Here is a 21,757-nt window from a genome sequence, read left to right as displayed (position 1 = left end):
TGTGAATATACTGGAATCTGCACTCCTTTTACTAGTTAAGTGACAATTTTTGTACATAAGTAAGAGTAGGCCTTACTAACTTCCTTTTTCAAATTTCTCTTATGGTCTGTCTCACCCACAGCCTACTCTCAGAAAATAGCTGATGCTTAACTTAGTTTTAAAAATAATTATTACGCACAAGCTACACAACTTTCTAAGGACTATGCTTGTCTTTCATATTCTTGGAAATGCTTCTTTGCTTTTCACACCTTGGTTTAAAAAAAAATCAAGAAAGACCAAGTAAAGCATAAATGATCAAACAAATTTAGTAACGAATCTGAAAATAGAACTCTTCCTAGATAAGAATTCTAAGTTCATTGCAGTTTCCTATGGGATTATTTTGTTGATGGAGGAATTTGTAGCTCATAATTAGAAGCCCTTTCATTCATTCATTCATTGTAGCATTGGCATTTATTGAATGCCTCGTGGGTCCCATCAGGGATGCACAGGCATATCAGACACAATCACAGGAAACAGACGTTTTGGCCAGAATTTGAAGGTTGCTGTAAGTCAGAGCCCAGCTGCCATATGTTAGAAGCATTCCCCCAGTTAAACATTGAAAGCTTTAAAGTGAAGCTTAACTTGTTAAACTAGCTTTGTTCTTCTAGGCCAACCCCAAATATTTCATGTTCTGGAAGGAAATCTGGAGAAGCAGTGTCATAATGTCTTCCTTTTCCCTGTCAACTCATTCAGTAACCCTGTCCAAGATCATTTAGAATAGCCTGGAAATAATCGGAAATGATGTGCCCCGGTGGAAAACACTTGGAGGATGCCTGTTGGCAAATGATGTTTTAAATCCTAGGTTTAATTTAGACCTGTCGCTGGGTTTCTTGTGAGAATTTGTCTTTAAAAAAAAAAGTCGTTTCAAGTAAAGTTAATATGAATGTAATTTAGAAAACAATGAAAGTTCCATAAAAAATAATGATTATGAGTTCTGAGGTTTTACCTAGTTGTTCTGCTTTGTAATCAAATACACAGCCTCTCTCCCTCCCTCCTATTAGCTTGCATTGCAGTGAATCATCATACTTGGCATCTGCTAAAGACCAATAATCTTAAATAGTGTCACTTAATCATATCTGATCATCATAATTTTGCAAGGCAATCCTCTGTATAAATTTTGAGTGATGTAACCATCGTATTGTTTATGCAGTTTCTTTTCCACTGTGTTTTAGCATTTAGCTTATTTGGTTAGACTGACTGACACTCAGGAGAATCCTGATCATGTTATTGAAATTATTCATTTTTATTGCCTTGAAACCATAAGAGGCATGATAGATCCTTGTAAGAAAACATTTCAGGCAGAATCATGATATGTTTATTAATTAAATTTAATTATTTGTTTTATTCAGGAGTGTTTGAAGAGAAAAATAATCTTGTTTCCCAGAGAGTAAAAACTGTTATTGAAGAATCACTTGTAAATGTTCAGAATATATTTTTGAAATGGAGTAGACAAATCATCGGTTCTTAAGAAGACCTGTACATAGTATATTGTGCATATAACCTTTGATCCTGTAATGTGGCTAGATTGATAGAGTGACAAACATCTACTGCTAAAGTGAAAAATTCTCTTAACTATTTGGTTTCCTGAGTATATGACACCAAACACTTGAAGAGTCTCTACTGTCCTTATCACTAACATGCTGTACATCAGTGTATTTTATAGTGTTTTCCCAGTTAGAAATACCTAGTTGTGGTTCCTAAGCCATTATAACTCAATGACTATTGCCTATCAGCTGTGTGCCAGATATTGGTGGTTGTCATATTTATTGTCTGACTTGAAAGTCTCTAAGAAATCTTGAAAGATAGGTATTATTTTTCCAATTTTACAGGTGAGGAAACTGAAGCACAAGGCATGTAAGTAACTTGTCACCAGACATAAAGCTGCTAAGTATTAGAACTGAGATGGGAAATCAGAATTTCCAGCTCCAATTCCAGTGCTCTTTCCTCAGTACCTACTAGTTTCAAAGAAGAATTCCTTTATTCAACAAATATTTATCGAACATCTGGTATATATGTCAGGCACTAGGCTAAACCTTGCTGTTACAAGAGTTATAAAAGTGAATAAGACAGGTGTGTTCTCTGCCTCTTAAAGTCTAAAATAAAGTGAAGAAGACAGAAGTGAGAAGAAATGATTACCAAATAATTGTAAAGAAACAGTTTTACAGAAAAGGAAGAATACCATGTCAATCAGAGGCCAAAGCTCACCTGATATAGGCTAACAGTTTGATCAAGATCACTTGGCTTTTAAACTGAGACGGTACAATAGCAAAAATGATTGGTTGATTTGGTTGCTTGATTGACAAATAGTTTTGGTTCTCATTATTGTATTTGCAAACTTGCCTTCTCACTGAAGTTTATTTATAAAACCCCAAATCAGTATTGGCTGCCATGCTCAGGCATGCACAGGTGTGCAGCATCCTAACACACCCTCCCAACTGAGGTCTGTTGAGGTGATGCTATGCCTTCATGTTTCAGCCCTTGTATTGTAAATAAATGTCCTTTTCGGTCTACTTAATGCCACGTTTTTCTAACGTTTTGAGTTTGTGGATGATCTGACTATTTAAAGTGCCCCCCAAATATAGTGCTGAAAGGTTGGCAAGTGTTCCTAAGTAAAGGAAGGCTGTAATGTGCCTCACAGAAAAAATGCATGTGAAATAAGCTCTATTCTGTGCTGTTAGCTATGACATCTATGTTAATGAATCAACAATTATATATCAAATAAGATATCCTTAAATTAAAAAAAACAACAACATTACATAATGTTGACAAAAATATTATCAGCACAGACTCATGGAACCTAACCATGCATTTCCCCTAGGGGCAGTATTTGCTAAGTCTTTGATCCCAGTGACTTTTTAGACTATAACTACCTCTAATAACAGGAATTGATAATAGATAAAATATCTGACAATACTAAGTGCTGGTGTGGATATGGAGCAACTGGAACTCTCATACATTGCTAAGAGGAATGTTAATGGCACAGCCAAAACCATGGGGCATTTCTTGTCACATAAACTCCCAGAACCCCTAATGATTGAGCAGTCTTGTTCCTAGTTATTTACCCAAGTAAAATAAAAATTTATGTGCGCGCGCGCACACACACACCCCCAAAAAATCTATATGAGAATGTTCATAGCAGCTTTATTTGTGATTACCAAAGAAATGGAAAAAACATAAGTGTCCTTCAATTAGGGAATGAATGAATAAACTAGAATGAAATAGTACTCAAAAATAGGAAGTAACAAATTGTTGATATGCTCAACAACATGGGATGTATCTGAAATGAATTATGTATGCCAAGTGGTAGAAGCCAGAGATAAATTTTCATTTAAGTGATATAATATTTCACTTTGGTGATATTCTTTAAAGGCAAAATTAAAGGGATAGAAAAACTGTTGTGTGGTTGCCAGGATCTGGGGGATGGGAATAATTTGGCTACAAAGGGACACAGGAAAATTTGGGAGGAGAGGAAGATGGAACCATTCCATGTCTTAATTGTGTGAATGGTTATGAAATTTAATTCCTTCGTCAAAATTTGAAGAACTATATACTAAGGGCGAGTTTTACTATGTGTAATTATACTTTAATAAGAGGTGAGAAATGGTGTCTGAAGAACGAATCAAAATGCAATTATTTTAGTTTGTCACAAGAATGTGAGAAAATACTGTTAAAACAAAGTACTCCATGTGTTTTCCTCTAGTTCTAGTTATAAAATACTGTGTGTGAAATATACACTATGTAGTAATTTATGTTACACTATGAATTAAATGGCGAACGCTATGAACATATAAAACTTATCTCCTTTTTTCTTGCTTTGTTATGTTTAAGTTTAACATGGTTCTTACTGGTTTACAGGAAAATGTTTCATGCTGATCGTTTGACATGTGGTGAAATCTATAAACTGTACTATAATTTTAATATATGCATTATTCATGTGAGGACAAAATTTTTGCTTAATTTGAGTCACCAAGTTAAATGGCATCCTAACCTTGGGATAACAGGGAAAACAAAATAAAGACAACAGAATACATATGATAATGTGTTTTATGTTGCTCAGACATGATTACTGCATTATGGGCAACTGTCAGACACAGATGGGTAAACTGCTCATTTCCTTGGAAACAGGAAGACCTATCACATCACCTATTTGAGTAGCTTCCAATTCTGATATTTCCCTTTTTCATTCTTCCTTGTCTATAATGGCTTTGCCACATTATTTTTGTTGTATTTACAAGAACCAAGAAGTTGTAAATCAAACTGCCATTACAGTCTAGTTTATGCAAATCAGTTTCACTGTACAATATGTACTTAGCCTTTGGAATAATGGGCAGATGGGTTTTCTGAAACTATTATTATACTTAGGTCTTTTTACCAATCCAATGGCATTATCAGTAACTTCTCAATAATGTGCACCATAACTTAACACAACCAAGTCAATCATCCTTACTTGCATTATGATATTTAAAAGTTGCCTTATATTTTACTTAAGAATGTTGTCAAAACACCTCAAGACTGTGATTGTACTAGGTCTTTTTATAAATAACAAGGCCATGCATGACTATAATAACATAATAAACATAGGTAACAATTTATTCAAAGTATATTGAAAATTAAGTGGCTCTGCGGAAGATTATTTATTATCAAAGACATTTATTAGGTGACTAAAATAGGTAAAGGAATTGCTATACTATATGACCTGTTGCAATAACTATCAAAAGAATAGCAGTGATAGGATTTGGAAACATAAGAGTCAACATCCCTATCTTGTGCTTTTTCTGTTGACAAGCATGATTTATGAAATTATATTTTATATTTTTGAAGATCTATTTTATTTGTGGTTTCAGATATGCCAGGACTGACTTTTGTAGTTTTTAGTTTCTTTGTTGTCCTAGCTAACATTTCATTGCCCATATTTAGAGTTGTCTTATTATTCCAAAATAGGAAAGAATTCCTCTCAAGAGTTAATTTAATGTACAGCCAGTGTTTCTTAAATATACAAATGGCAACATTGTTTTCAAACAGGATAATTGCGACCGTGTATGTTTCTTCATTAGTAAGTAATTAAATAATTTACTAAATTGTGCAATAATTCATAATGAAACATGCTAACCCTGCTCAATTACAGCAGCTAGTGATAGAAGAATTTCTTGCATACATGCTTAAATTTTATTAGAGTAGTAATTTTCAATTTCTGAAGATGTCTGTTTGCCATTTTCAAAATACTAGGTGGTACTCAATTCAAGAAAAAATTAATAAACTTTTTGAGCGTTGAGTGTAATGGTTAAGAGCACATACCCTAGAATCAGTTTATATATAGAGGTTCTTACAATTCCACCCCTTAGTAGCCTTGTATTCCTGGGTAAGTTACTTCGTTTCGCTGTGTCCCAGTTTCCTCATCCATAAAAAGAGAATTTTGAGTGAATTAAATGTTAAAACAAATATTTAATAAATGTCAGCCACAGAGTAAGAACTGTTAACCAAAGGGAGAGGTAAAAGCAATAGAGACTGTGTTGGATAATTATTGGAAAGCTATTCTGATTTAGGAAAATTATCTTTGGGGACACAAGGTTTAACTGGATACGCAAAATCAGATGTGAATTGTGGAGCCTCTGAATGGAATACCTAATGAGGTCCATCTCCATCTTATAAAACAGAGGGATAGCTTTTAATGTAACAGTATTACTTTTCTAAATGTGAATATAAGACATTTAGAAAAATTGAACATTCAAAAAAAAATCAGAAAAATACACCTGAGTCTGACCTTGTTTCAGTACTCATGGCATACTTCTCTGTGAGATGGGACATAAATAATAAGTGTACTTCAGAGGGCAGGGAATAAACTTCTGATCAGACAGTCAGCCAATGAATCCCATCCTATATGCTGGAGCTTAAATGTGAGCATCTAAACCACTATTGACATGAGACACAACTGTCTGAAATGCCAATAGTTATAAAATGAGTATTTCATAATGCAGAATAATTGATTACTTTGCTTGACTGAACAGAAACATATTTTCTCTAGAGAGCAAAATAATGCCAGCATTTGCTCCTGAAAGGCTCCTAGCTGCGAGAATCGGATTTCCCAGCAATGCCTATGTCATTCTGCACTCCTTGATCATGCTTGACAAAAATAAGGGAAACCATCTGTAACTGCTTATCCTTTCTCCATTACCTGAAAATATATTTTTAAGATAGCTCTTAAAAAGTAAAAGATGGCCTATATCTGAAGCATCTATATTAATAGAACTGTCTCAGATAATTTTCAGAACTGAAATGGATGAGAGACAAAATCAAATAACATTCAATTTATCTTGTTCATCCTAAAATGCTCTGCTTAGCTTTTCGCTCTGATGAAGTAATACCCACTTCAGTTTTATTCTTCCTCGGTGTGCTGTGATGTGGAACTCTTTTGCGCTATGTGTTTTATTAAGTGTAATTTAACATTATGACTATCAAACCAACTATTAATCCTTACAATAAGAATATGAAATAGGCAAGCTGCAAAGAGATTTATTTTCTAAAGAACAATTCCCTTTTTCTGCCCTCAATTACTTTGTCAAGACTCATTCTCTGAATGTGTATAGTGTATGGAGCTCAATACTTGGAGGGAAAGCAGAAAAAATAGCTACAACCTATATTTTGAGGTTTCTCTCCCCTTATCCAGGTGGACTTTATGCTACTACCAACCTTCGCTACAACTTGTTCCATACATGAGAAATACATTTTCTATCTGTGTAGAGTTTTACCTGTGTTCTACCCTGTTTCTAAGATGCCTTTCATTATTTTACTATCCACTAGATTCAGTCTGTCCTTCAAGATCTAGTTCAAGTGGTACCTCCTTCATGAAGTCCCTCTTCTCATAAGTTTATAATTAACCCTACAAAAGGTAACCTCTCTTACTCTTGGCTTACATAGCACATTATTTCTGGAACACTTGGAGAATGTGTCACACTTGCTGCCTTCCATTATAAGCATTGCATTCATTTTCCTACTGTATTGCAAGCTTCTTGAGAAAAGCACTGACGCCTTCTCCCTCCCTCCCCATGTTCTAGTACAGTGTAATCCAGATGTCTTGTCATTGTTCATTGAAGGCACTCTCTTATAGAAAGGAGACATAAAAAAGCCTGCTAAACCACAAGGTTCCCTGGCCAAGGGGTAATTCAATTTTTATTCACCTTTCTATTCCCAGTTCTTAGCAGGTACTTAATAAATGCTTGTTATACACACACACACATACACACACACTCTTCAAAAGTATAGAAGGTTTAGCAAAGGTGCCTTCTGATAGTCATTTCAACACATCTTTATTTATGATCAATAGTTATGTCAAGCACAAGCTCTGTATGTATTAAAATGCAGGGGCTGTTGAGAGTGGTGATGGCATTTCCACTTGTAAGCCCCAACTACAAGTACAACTTCAAGCCCCAAGTACAACTAATCACTCTGTACTTTTAAAATATAATTTATTTAATCCTCTCACTGGCCCTACAAAGCTTTGCTCTCCTTATTTCACGATGAGGAAACAAAGGTTTGCTCAAGATCACTCAGCTAGTGAGTGGGATAAAGGGTGATTTTGAACCCAGCTTTGCCTAATGCCAGAACAGGTCCTGCCGTTAGTGGAGATCAATGGAACAAAGCTCCTCAGAGAAGTAAGTCAACACTGCTAGCAGAGGAAAGGACAGAACGTGATTTTGAACGTAGCCATGAGACATTTGAAATGCAGGAATACTTTGAAATTTGTTTCCTTCCCTCCATTCCACAGGTGAGGAGCCGAATGTCCTGAGAGGTAAAATGACTTGCCCACAGTGATATGGAAAGTGAGGAGCTACTGTAAAGCTCGAACCCAGGACGCCAGGTTCTGAATATTTCTAGTAGTCCCTTAATGAAAGGAAATCATCATTTCCTGAATGACCCACCCCACTGCCAGCTTGGAGAGTGGTGTGAGGACACCCCTTGAGAACAGCAGGAATGGAGATCCTTCTGGCCTCTGATATGTATCTCTTCCTTTGTCTTGGCAGGTGTGTGCACCATGGGGCACCTGCTACCTACCTGTTCTGTGGAGGTTGCTCAGTTCCATGTGCCTGTGAACTTTACCCTTTCCCTCATTGTGATGGTTGCAAAACATCCGCCACTTCTTGAATTTCCTAATAGGTGTGCGAGATATGTAGTGTCAGAAATCCCAGAATCCCTTCACCATTGTCTCTGTCCAACCAAATCCTTCACCTCCATCATCCCATTATCTTAATGGCCACACTAATGATTTCCAGCCATCTATTAACTTGAAGGGCAGAGTGTTGTGCACACATCTTTTCGATGGGCTGCCAGACACTGCCCTCCTATAGGAATGTTCACACTGACTCAGGGAGCCGATTCCTCTGTAGAGTTTTCAGAGCCAAGGTCAACTGAGTATTGAGCTTCTACCTTGTTCCTGTTTGATTCTCCAGTACAGTACCAGGCACATCACAGGTATTCAGTAAATGTGGTTAGTTATGTGAGGTGTGTGTGAGGGCGTGTATGTAAAATTGGATGTGTCTCTTGCCACCAAAATATAGTTTATTTCATGAACTCGTATTTCATGAACTCAATATGCACACTTACAATTACATTCAAGTCTACATGTATATTTGTTTTAAAACAAAGGATAGGACAGACCAACTGTATCAATCTGTTCATCCCTTCCCCTTTAATACTCATAAATAGGGAATCATCTTTCATTTCCACACCTCACCAATATTATGCCATTTATGAGTGCTCCTTTATAGGAGATACTGGCTTCTTCCTGACTCAAAATTGAACAAAGTTATGATCATTATAGGTAAGCCTGTGCCTTCTCTTTAGCTTTTTTTAGTTGTAGTTCTCGCATAGAGCTCCCTGGATCTGACCCTGTTTGGTCTGTAGAAGATTAGGCGACCTGGCTCTGTGTCAACCAGTATGGCCTAGCTCCTACAGATCACAGTGCATTGGTGGCAAAGGATTCAGCTGAATCAAGCTGCCTAGGACCACATTAACCTTTCACTGATCCCTTTCTTGTTCAACTAAAAAGAAATTAATTGAATTAGCAAGCTGCCACACTGGAGAGGGAGAATCAGAGCCTGGCGAGACAGAGCCACATTGCCAAAATGCTCTCTCTTTCTTGTATCGGCAAACTTTGAAATCATCTTTGTATTAGGAACCGCTTACCAAATTGGGATACCTTTTTTGATCTGTTGGTTTGCCATTCTTCCTGGTAGCACTGTACATGTGATTTGGGGTGGAGTACCAAGAGATCAGACCCTGTGTGATGGGAAATCAAGTACATTTTCATGAAGTCAACTACCATATTTTTAATATAATCTCTGAATGTGGGAAGATTGGCACCAATTTACTGATTATACTCTAGTTTAGAGAAGCCTGTAGAAATACAGCATACTGCCTCCCTGATGATGCAAAGGGTTAAGTCTCAGCACTGTGAAGCTATGGGATAGGCATCCACTGCAGCACAAGTTCCATCCCTGGCCAGGGAGCAAACACTTGGCACAGCAGACCTCCCCTGTCTCACCCACTGCTCCCCCAGCAGATCACTCAGCACTAGATCCACCTGTTCTGCTCCCCACTCTTTCTGGTGAATCCTGTCACCCCCACACCTCTGGCCTACACCCCAGTTCTTGTATGCATAATAAAATAAAATAAATAATAAAATACAATGCTGTCATCTTTTTAAAAAAATACAGCATACTTTTCTTAGAAGTTTTGGAACAACCTGCCATCAGAAATAGCTCTCTACATCCTTGCTAAGTACAGATTCAATGTGAAATCCAGTACTTAGGGATACCATGTGGGGCTATAACCTTCTCTAGAAGACACTGGGTTGAACTACATGTATTATTAGGTATGCAGTGTCCCTTCTTTTTCTGAGATTAGTCAACAAAAACACTTGAGACAAGAAGTAATGTGTAACATAATCCCATTCATGGTAAAGGATTCCTAGCTTGTTTAATTATCTTCATATAAGCAATATTCTTTTTCTGTATTTTTTTAGAACACTTGGTAAAAATATTTAAAATGGTAAGAATGCATTGTTTAAGTGTTGTCCTCCATTGCAAATACTCCATAAGGATTTATTTACTATAATCCAAAAAATTATTCCTTCGTTATACTATGTAGTTGGTAAAAGTTTGCACATATATATATATAATTTATAGCTCTAATATGGTGGTTTTGAAGGGAGGTATGGATTCTTCTATTCCTAACTGATTTATCTGGTTGCAGATTTACAATTCCACAGAAAATTTGTATACCAGGAGAGTTGTTTTTTTTTTTTTTTAAATAAGTCTCTCATTTTACTTTCACATTTAACAAGAGCTTTGTGTTAATATAAAGAACAATAATATAACTGGGGTTAAAAGTGGAAGACATTTAATAGAGGCATGTATTACAAATAGCATCTAGCTACACAGGAAGGTTAAAACTTAATATCTGAAATTCTGTTGCTCATTAGTTGTAGGATGTAAAAGATACATTTCTAAAGGGCAAGGTCATATTACATTATCCTGGAAATGTCTTTGTTAAATAAATGTGTAAATACTTTAAGTATTATGAGATTGTATTTATTTTTATTGGGAATATATCTATAGGATGAATGATTCTTCTACCTGTAATTGCAGGAGTACATGCCACATTACTTGTCATTCCCAATTACAGATTTCCTTTGAAATGATCTAGAAATAAATAGCAATAACTAGTAAGGTAAGCTATTTACATTGGTGGCGTCTGCTGTCGAACAGACAGACTAGAGCTAATGAATTTGGTCATTGTCAAAGAATTATCTTCTAAAGCAGGATACTGTTTTAAGTCACTTGCAAATAGTTGTATATCCAGATTCCTTTAAAACCAATATGGAAGCATATACCTCCGAGCATAATACAGCTTCTGATGTTTTTCCATCCTTTAATGGTGTAAAGGAAAGAAAATTGTGCTTGGGACAGCATACAGGACAGCGACAGGATAGCCTGGTATTACCTTTCCTTGCTAAAGTGTTAGCACATGGGAAATCAAGTATCAAATAGGAATGATCATGGTGTCAGTGTAACCGAGGGGCGTTGCCTCACTGGGAGATGGAGTTGCATCATGGGAACATGGTGTGATTTAATTTCATAATTGTAAACATCACAGGGGGTATGATTGATTCATTTGAAACTCTTGTCCACTTCGCTATGGCTGGACAGCTGAGTTAACATGGGTAGGTCTTGGCTTCACACTTATATAATTCCTTTTCTTATTTTTTGGTTTTATTTGGGAAGACTTTAAAGAAAACCTGTGTTAGGATGACTTTAGTTGAAATCAAACTTTTATAAAGTAATGGCTTGATTTAAGGTATAGTGAATTTATTTAACCCTCTGAATCAGTGCACTAGGTAAACTATACCTTGAAAGTCAGGGGTGGAAAGTGGGGGTGAATGGATGGATCCTGGTTTATTACAGTGCTGATTGTGTGTATGTGTTACAATTTATGGCCCAACTCAGGGGCAAAAGTAGTTCAGCTACATGGGGAAAAAATGTTATGACTTTCTTTGTTGAATCACCATGAATGCAATAACTGATAATCATGTAGTATTTTCATTTTTAAATGTAAATGCAGACCATCAGAAAAGAAAGTAGCATTGAAGTCGTGTGAAGGAACAATACTAGATATGCAAACTTAACTTGATTTATTTTTTCTGTTCTGCTCAATACTACAGACATGCTTCCCAAAATTTCAAGTAGGACTCTGAGTATATAGCATGTGAAATCCATCACAAAGAGTTTGATCTGATAAGTCATGATTTTAAGTTTAAGGATTAAACTTCAAAATTTGAAGGGAATTAAGTTTTAGTTGCAAGTTAAAATTCACGAAGTTGACCTTTAGCGGACTTTTCCCCTCCCTGTCCAAACTGTCACAACGTCTGGTATTTTAAGGTGTGAAAACTAGTCTTTTCGGCTTGGAGATGGGTTCTCTGGAGAAAAATGCTGGATGTGGAAGAGCCTGATAATTTAGTGCCTCAAAGAGGCTGACAAGTGGAGCTCATTTAAGTGATTGCACAGTTTTCTGCTTTCCTTCCAGGTATCAATGGTCCTGGGGGGCAGGGATGTTGGTGAGGTGAATGCTACTACCTCTGGGTGGGAGGAGTTCCCTCTGCCCTGGCCGAGGCTCCTAGGAGAGATTTAGGCGGTTCTTACTCTACGCCGCTGCGTTTTCCACGGTCCTGGAGAGGACTCTACCTTTAGAATGGAGCTGGGGCGCTCTGGGCGATGGGAAATGAGGGTGACCGCAGCACCCGAACAACCACCCCAACTTTTCCCTCCAAGGAGCGAGGACCTTTACCACCCCTGGGGGCTCCGGGTAGGGAGCCTGAAGAGAGCGTCGGGTTGCGTGCCTCTCGCCCCACGGGGTGGGGCCAGAAAGTCAGGCGCGCGCCTAGCCGGGCGCTTTGCGCAGAAAGCGCCTGAAGGACCACAGGTGCTGCGGGTGTGAGGCGAGTGCTGGGGGCCCAGGCGTGGGCCAGGGGCGCGGGACGGCTGCGCCGGGCCCAGGGTGCGCCCGCCTGGCCGCCGCCGCCGCTGCTCACCTGCCCGCGGGGGCGGGGCGGGGCGCGGCGCTGGGGCGCGCCCGCCTCCCGCCTCCCGCCCGGGGAGGAAGCGGAGGGGCGCGGTGTAAACAGAGCGGCGGCCGTGATGTCAGCCGGTCACATGGAGCCTCTTATGGCTCGGGATGGCTCTCGGCGGGCGGGCAGCTGCGGCAGCTGCTGCTGTGGCTCGGGCGGCGGCGGCGCGGCGGCGGCAGAGGGGGCTCCGGGGTCGGACCATCCGCTCTCTCTGCGCTCTCCGCACCGCGGCTTAAATGATGTATTTTGTGATCGCAGCGATGAAAGGTGAGTCCAGGCGCCCCGCCGGGGCCGGGTGGGCTGGCTGCTCCGGGGGGCGGGGAGGCTGGTGCGCAGGGGGAGGGGTGGGCGCGCCTGCCCGAACGCACGTACCGCCCGGAGCTGGGCTCCGGAGCCCCGCCAGGGCCTTCTGGACCACCTAAATGGCACCACCTGAGCCCCGCCGCGGGATCGGCCTGCCTTCTGTTGGGGGCAAAGGCACAGGGGCTGGACCCCCCTCTTCCGTCCCCTCGGGTCCTTGTCAGTCGCCCGGGTCCGCCTGGCACCCGGCGGGGCTCCGGGAAGAAAGTTTGCCGGGAGTCGCTGCGCTTCTGGAAGGGAGGGATGGGTCTGGGGAGCTCCAAGGAAGCCCGGGGCGCCTTCGGCGGTCCCCGGGGCCCGCACCCGGGACAGCTCCGGCCTACGTAGGGGAGGCGCTGCGGCCGGGCCGTGCGTGCGCGCGGACGCGATGTCATCCCTGGGGACTGGTCAGCGCCCCAGGCCTTGCGCCCTCCCCCCGACTTGGTGGCTGGGCGGCCGCGAGCGCCGGAGTGGCGGCGGACCAGGAAAGTGCGGCTGGTCAGCGCCGCGTCCCGTAGAGGCCACTTCCGAAAGCTCCCGTGCTGGAGGGAGACGGGCTTCTCCAGCTTTCCAAGACTCCCTCCGCGGCCGCCGCAGCCACAGCGCAGCAACTCCCACCACCCGGCCCCTGCCCGCTCGATAGTTTGGTTGTGGATGGATGTGGGGAGGCAACGTATCTGCCCAAGGAATTCGCGGCCAGTGGTGGAGGTTACACCGCGGTGAGGACCGACCGGCTCAAATTGGTCTCGGCCAAGTCTTCCCGCCGGGCCTTCAGCCCTGGTCGAGATTCCTTAGCCTGGCCGGTGGCGGGATGGCATTGGGGTGCAGTTTGAAAAGAGGATTGGCGAGGTTCTCACTGGAGAAGGAAAGAAACCATTGCAAGTCAGGGAAGTTTCTAATTGGAAAGTCAAAGTTTGGAGGTGTGCAGGAAGTCGCCTGAGCGGCCCAGAGAAACCGAGACTCGCTCTGAGGACTGTTACAAACAACCCGGGAGAAACTCTACGCGCTTCCCGCTAGTGCGCCAGCATCTTCCTCGGCGGAGATAATCGGTCCGAGCGGATTCGCAGACCCCGCGGCTGGGAGTGGGGATTTAGAGCCCCATCTGTTTGCAGTGGACAGGGCTCCCCTAATGCGCAGCGTTTTTACAGATCCAGACTGGCCTGCAGGTTCTGCCCGTCCGTGCGGACGCCGGGCGCGCGCTAAATGTTTGCTAGGTTCAGGTTTTGTTGCAATCCAGGATGAAGGACACCAGTTGGGTGTCCGCGCTGGGTTTGCTTTCGGATCGCCGAGCTTTGCCTTTCTCCACTGGAGATTGGGTGGCATCCTTTTATTAATTATTAACAGGCCGAAACGTACTGGACGCAAAGGTGAGCTGCTTAAGATGAAATCTTTCTGTTCGACGTGCGCTCAGCAAATTTTCTTTCTCCCGTGACTTGCGGAAAATAGGATTTAATCGTTTTTAGGATGGAACTGATAAAGTAAAAGAGAGGAAACCTCTCTGTGAGCCACGTTTTTAAGCACTTAAAATTATTTTGAAAATAAAAAAAGTAAGATTATCTTACCGACTTCTTATATAAAGGAAATCTGTGCTCCTCCCCTCCCTTCCAAAAAACTTTTATATTTCCTGTGTTTCATTAATCCTGTAAAAGCAAAACGACTCAAACTGCCTTTGTAGTTAAGACATTCCCCCCCCCCATGTTTTCTCTTTAAAATATAAAATGCATTTTGCTATTTGGGAGGTGTCAGTGCCAGTCCTTACCCATCTTATTTGGTAAAATTTGTGTTGGTTGAGGGGAGGGCTAGAGCCTAAGATTATTTCCCCTAATGAGCTGTAATCATCAAACAATCGAGTACACTTTCATACATTAATTTTGATGTTTCCAAGTACATAGGTGTTTGCTTTTGAAGTTTGAGGACAAAGTGGGGTTCCTTACAATCCCTTAGTAAAATAATCATGAGAATCACACCATCATACCCCACCATCATACCCCAAAAGCTGTAACCCACACATTTGTCTTGGAGTGACCTCTGGCTGCCATAAGATAATAGATTCGTGGTGAGCTTTGAGAAAAGAAGCTGGGATGTACTGGCAATGCAGTTTTTCTATAAGCCCTGGGGGGGCGGGTGAAATGCATTTAGACAATTAGAATATATCATTTCCATTATCATCACATCCTGTGTTTTAATGGGATTATCTTGCTTTGGTGCAAATTTAAATTGAAGTAAAATAGTTTGTGGGAAAATGAGGAATGCTATAAATGTTTCCATATCAGATTTAAGGGGGGAAAAAAACTGGCCCCAAATCATATTAAATACTTCCCTACTGCTTCTCAGTTTTAATAGTTAAATTGGTTTCATATGTAAGAGAGTTTATATAATTAGATATTTCAGGCAAAACCGAAACAGTCTTTACAACATAGCTTTTTGCTATGTGTATGCATGTGGATGGGAGAGGAGAGAACAAGCAACCATAAAAGAGAAACATTCTCTTTGTTGACTGATTTACTGATGTTTTTTAAACATCAGTAAATCAGGCCTTTTGAACTTACCAAAGAAGAAAATCCTTCCTCTGTGTTAGTAGTCAAATAAGTTTAGGTTTAAAGTGGCTTCATGCTTAGAAGTAATAAATCTTCATTTGAGCAACTCTGGTCTCATCCTTCAGTTTTGTTTTTGTTTAATTAACAAAATTCCAATACCATTTGGATTGCTTGGGCAAACAGAGAGAGCCACTGACAACATTTATAATCAGGGGAGCACTTGTTCTACTCATCATGAAAGCACATAAATGGCAGGCAGCAGCCCAGTGCTGAAAGGGCCAGCAAGCGCTTCATCATCAGTTCAGTAGATTATATACCCCTTTGCATCGTGTTGAGTCCTCAGCCTCTGTTCATGTAAGCGGAGTTAAGAGTGTGAAGGGAGGCTTAAAGGGAATTTCTGTCCCAGAAAAGATTCTTCCCCCAGCACAATTTGTGTGCAAATAGAAGGCACCTTATTGCTTTGAACACTCCTTACTTGATTGTTGTTGATTTAGTAGCATTTCCAAATCTAGGAAATCTGGTTTTATAGTTTTGAAGAATTTGACTTTTCTTTTTACCAAATGAAACTTGAATTTTTTTCGCTGCTTTTATTTTAAGCACCGTCTCAGTGAGGTCCTTAGCTGGGATTTTCGTCCCACTTTTGTGACCTTTGAGGAGTAGCGTCGGGAGTGGGGTGATGGCTGGACTTGAGTGCTCATCAAGTAAGGAGGGGTCGAAGTTCCTCTAAAGACAAAGACGATCTCTGAATCTATTTGTTGGTGGGAGGATAGGTAGCTAGGACCTTCTATGAGGCAGAGAATATTTTGAAAGCAGCATTTTCATGAGCAACCTCTTTTCCCCCCTTCTCTGCCCCCACCTTGCCTCTTGATTTTATTTATTTCAATCACATCACTGGATTGCAAAGCACTCATGTAAACCACTGTGCTCGATTTGAACATGCCATGTAATTTCTGTAATGCTACCCAGTTTATAAAATAATAAAATTCCACATATAAGTAATCCTATGTATGTGTATACATATATATACACACACATATAAAATGAGTACCATATATATTATGTGATTTAAATCTAGGGTTTTTACATATCTAATTTATTAATAGTCCTTACTAGACTCCTTTTCTCCCATCTTTTCCTCCCAGCCAAGTGAACCACAATAAAACGGATGAGATCAGCAAGTAGATAATTGCAAAGCACCTGCAGTAGCACCCAGCCACTTTGTAATTTGCTATGGGGAGTCTAGGAAAATAATATTTTAAAATGACCATTTACTGGAATAAAAAAATTACTGGATGGATAGATAACTAAGGTGGGAAAGAGAGAGAGAGATCTGCAGAAGTAGAGTTGCAATTCAGTTTTCTTAAAATTTTCATACATTTTTCCAGCAATCCATAAAATCCATTCTATGGGACAAGTCTTCTAAGAATACTTTGTAATAGAAATAATTTCTACATGCATTCTAAACATTCACATTGCTCATCAGTAAGAAATTAAAACTGTCTTTTTATATTGCATATGTAGTAATTTTTAAAAGTATGACTAGGTTTTCAGAATTAGCAGCTACACTGTTTCTCTGTTTAAAAAAATCATTTGGAGAGACCCACTGTCACAACACAGATGTGAATTGACATTTGATATTATCTCAAAGACCACATATTGACCCTTTGAAGAATGATTTACAAGTTCTTTTTCCTTTCTCGGCTCCTCCACTGAGTTCCCTTTCACCCCAGTCTTTGAGATGTGGACTTAGAGATCATCGTAGAGCTTCTTTTTTTTTTTTTTTCAATCTTTCAGTATTTCATGTGACATGATGGAACATGCTTTTTCTGTAAATTGTCTGAATGTTATGTCCAGACATAAGTCTACATAGACAGATAATAGCATATATTTGCCAATGGGCAAAATGCAAGAAATCAGTTGAAATCTTTTGTTTCTGGGTTTTCTTTTTTTAAGCAGCATTTGTTAGCTTTCATCATATTATGAAGCAGCATGATGACTTTAAAATCTTGCTCCTGTGAGTATAGAAAGTAATGCAAAGTTGATTCCCTAGGTTTGTCAGCAATTTCGTTTTTTGCTTTTGATTTCATTACCTCTGAAGTTTACTAGGCATGTTGTAAATAAATAAAAGGATGATGCTAATCTGTATTTGCGTAGTCCCGTGTGGCATACGAAAAATCCCGTCTCATTTTATCCTTCCAGAAAAGTCATAGATATTCTCATCTGTTTTAGTTGAAGAAACTTGGGCTCACATAGGTTATATGCTATGTCCAAGCTCTTCCAGCTAATATGTGGTGAAGCAAGGAATAGAGCCCTAATTTCTACTCTTTTCTGATGCTGCCTCCCCTGGAGGAAGCTGTGAAAATGTCCTGGATATAACTTTGTCTCTAGTTAGTGGAAATTGTAACTCTGGCATTTATAAGGGAAAAAATAGATTCAATTATGTAATGCTTTGCTGAGTCTAATATCTTTAAATTACTATTTAATAAAATCAATTTGGTACAAATGGGGTTATTCTTATTTGCTTATCATTAGCTCTTTTCATCCATGATTTTCATTAAGTCTGCTTGTTACAAGAGGATCTGGGTGAAATGTAAGCATTGCTTTTTTTTATTTATTTATGCATATAAGAACTGGGGTAGAGGCCAAAGGTGCGGGGATGAGAGGATTCACCAGAGACAAGTGGGGAGCAGAACTGGCAGATCTACTGAAATATACTGCTGAGGGGAGCAGCTGGGCAATCCCCTGGCCAAGGATCGAACTCATGCTGCAGTGGCTTGAGATAGCTTGATAGTGCTGAGACTTTAACCCCTGCACCACCAAGGAGGCCTAGCATTACTTTCCTAAAGAACACAGAACACCATGAAGTGCAGCTAACCTGTGCAGCCTATCTCCATTATGACACAGTTGGTCAAGAGATTTATCTTTTAGGCAAAGGAAGCAGTCACAAATGCATCTTCTAATTTTAATATACCTTTAGGTCATAGAAAACTCACGAATCCTTGATCTTGTGAGTACTTTTGTGGTTGTTTTCATGACAATTAAGATAGCTCTGCAGAAGCTCATGTGTCAGTTGATGAGTGTTTACCTTTCTGACTGCTGGATTGACATATGTTTGACTAAAAGCAAATAAGCATATTTCATAAAGTCTTGAGGAATGAATAAACCTTAAAAATCATTCAGATATGTATCCTTATTAACTTTTGGTTCCTCTCCAAAGCATTTCTGACAAATGGTTGTCTGGATATGCTTGAACATCTCCTGTGATAGGGAACTCAATCTCATTAGAGGTAGCCTAGTCCATCTTAAATTAGAACCTTCTTATGTCAAGTAAAAATCTCTGTTTTGTACTTTTAATTCCTAATTCTAATCCTTTCTTTTGGAACTGTGTAGGACACATTTAATCTGCCTTTCACATGGAAGGTTATTTAAAGACTACTAGCATAATGCGCGCGCGTGCGCGCGTGCACGCGCGCGCACACACACACACACACACACACACACACACACCCCTTCTAATCCTTAATCTTTGCTGTCCCTCTCTACCCCATTTTGTTCAGTCCCCCTTCCACAACCTTAGTTTCTTCCTCAATCACACTTCAGTTTCTGTAAAACCTCTTGAAAAAATGGTACTAGAAGTAGAACCTGAATACTAGTTACGGTATGATTAAATTATAACTAATCCATAATGAGTGAAGAGTATAGCTTAATAATTTTAAAGACTCATAAGCTAGATTGTGTCTTTAAACCATCCCATAACCAGTCTTCATATGGTTGTAATTTTTGAACATGGACTTTTTGACCTACTTAGGAGTACTTTCAGATGAACTGAACTGATTATTATTTGTCTATGGCCATATAATCCTGAAATCACCCATTCTCATTTAAGTTGGCTATTAAATGTCCAGAAAATCAAAGGTATTGTGAAAATAATTAAAGGAACATTAGAAGCATTTATGAAATGTTTTCTCCAAAGTAGTGTCAGATCTGAGATAAGGCTGCCCTCTAGTGGTTGGCTACTCATGGAAAGCTAAAGACCATAATGGTGCTAATGAATTTCCCATCATGCTAGTGGAGAAGGTCAAAGGTTGAAATTATTTTCTCAGTTGCTGTGGGGCATTCCACATCAGATTCAAAAGTGTTTTTTATATGATTATTATCAAATTAATTGTGGGGGAGATAGTGAGTTTTCAAAGTTTGCTTGGAAGGAAATAAGGGAAGTTTAAAAAATACTTAAGATAGTTGATATGTAAAATTCTGTTCGGCCCCACAGTGAATGAAAAGTAAAAAATTATTATAATATTTGGTAGTCTTACACATTTTTTAGAGTTTGAATTCTTCCCCTAATTGCTAATATTTTAAAAAGAGAAATAGACGTTTTGATCAACAAAATCTAGCATTTTCCCTTTTTAAATCAATAAAATTTTTGTTTTTGAAAAATATGAACATTTAGAAAGAGAAAACTAGTGTAGCTGTTTTGGCAATAAAACAATTTTAGATATGGATGCAAAACTATCAATCCTTTGGGTTCTGAAATCTTATAACTAACTCATTTGGTTCATATACAATTTACCAGAGAAATAGTGTTCTTAGACCATTACATAAAGTTTATATTTTAAAACAGTATCAAGTAGAGATAAGTGTTTACGTAACCATTAGGAAAAAAGATAATACAGGAGAATTGTTGGTTTAGATTTCGGTGATGTATCAAGTATGAAACAATTATAAGACAATTTGATTTCTATGTTGAAATCAGAAAAAATAAGTATTGATCTTCCCATTTCCTTAAAAATTGTTTGTAAGCAATGCTACACATATGAATGAGACAGCAAGTTTATGTGAATTTTGCATTGCTCCAGAAGTCAAGGCTTCTGAGCTGAGCTGGAATAACCAAGGTAGTAATAAAGACAGGCAAGCACCAGGATCTTAAAGGATGACAGTGTTCACTTTTTCCTGCTGGAGAGGTAAAATCTTGGCTTTACGTGAAAAGCAGAGAAGGAAAGAAAGCAAGGAAAACCTGCTGTTTAGACTTTTCCATCATAGAAATAAGATAGTGGTTCAGAAGGGAAGACTTGTGGTTACATTTCACATCAGTTATTTGAAGCAAACTGTTTTTTTCAAACTGCGCCACCCAGAAGTGTGATTCTTTCACCACACAAGAAATACTTTTTCACAGAATGTTATTTTCATTTTTCAGTTGTTGGGTTTTTTTTAATTTGTTTATCTCATGCCAGATCTTCTGTAGAATCCGGGGTAGAAATAATAATGATATAAGTAAATTTGTTCCAGCATATACTCTTTAAGTGCTGCGTTTTTCAGGTGCCACCTGTGCGCTTTTATGATAGAATTGAGACACTTTCCTCCCCAACATGGCTCTTATGCCATGAATCAGCGTTTAAAAAATGTGCTGAGAAATTGGCAGCCACGCCAGAGAAGGCTGCTTTAAGACAACTGGGCTTATCGGTTTGCAGTTACCATGAGCTACGTGCCATTGAAAACAACAGAGATTTTGCGAGACACAACAGAATGTTGATATAATTGGGTGAAACTGATCATTATACTTACGTTTGAACATGATTTCTTTCCCAATAAGCCACGGGTTAGCTCTAAAATCCTACCTAAGCGGTAGCTCTGAAACTTTGGACTACTTATTACCTATACCCTTTGAGAGGCTGAGTCCCATTAGGCAGGAGCCCTGTACCCAGAAAGGTGTGGATTTACAAAGAGACTGGGGTGTTTCTAACGCAGTGGTCCTCAGCACTCACTTCACCTGCCAGTGCTGAAATAGGCAGTGAGTTTCCATAGCACTTCACCTGTTCCCCAATATCACTGACCATCACAGTCAGCAAGGAAGCATTTAAAATATCAATGCCCATCCTCCACCACCCCCTGTACGCATTCTGCCCCTGATGGTCTGAGTGAGACCAAGGAATTAAGAGTTCGTAAAAAGTCCTGGTGACCAAGACTCATGCTTATTTTCACACCTCTGCTCTAGTGTAAACCTCCCCTCTTACTAATGAGGAAAGTGAGGCTCAGAAAGGTAAATGATATTAAGATAAGTATAAGCTTTCCTTTGGTCCACTTAGTCTCTATTCAGAGTGGAAGAGGACACTAAAATCTGTACTGTGCTGCTGGAAAAAAACACAGAGAAGACATCACTGTTTCCACTGGAGTTGGCCTGGGTTTCTGCAGCACAACTGCCAGATTGCCATCACTTACCACACGC

At 39.6% G+C, this 21,757-nt stretch overlaps 1 protein-coding gene across 34 annotated transcripts in view; it reads left to right on the top strand.

Moving 5' to 3' along the window:
- RORA (RAR related orphan receptor A) overlaps positions 1-21,757 on the top strand; it is a 672,136-nt gene that overhangs the window by 562,183 nt on the left and 88,196 nt on the right. For 20 of the 34 annotated variants that reach the window (XM_054687750.1, XM_054687753.1, XM_054687761.1 and 17 more), the window contains one exon: positions 1,869-1,893. The exons of 13 other annotated variants lie outside the window; for them this stretch is intronic. In XM_054687750.1, the coding sequence (XP_054543725.1) occupies positions 1,869-1,893 (25 nt within the window). Of the gene's footprint in view, positions 1-1,868; positions 1,894-12,824; positions 12,926-21,757 lie in introns of those variants that run through there. One more of the 34 variants, XM_037502616.2, reaches the window with a different exon arrangement.

This window comes from Talpa occidentalis, unplaced genomic scaffold (genome assembly GCF_014898055.3).
Source record: "Talpa occidentalis isolate TD23 unplaced genomic scaffold, MPIMG_talOcc4v2.1 talOcc4.11, whole genome shotgun sequence".
NCBI classification, from domain to species: Eukaryota; Metazoa; Chordata; class Mammalia; order Eulipotyphla; family Talpidae; genus Talpa; species Talpa occidentalis.
The sequence above is the reverse complement of the archived record's forward strand: the minus strand, read 5'-3'. Positions and strand labels throughout refer to the sequence as shown.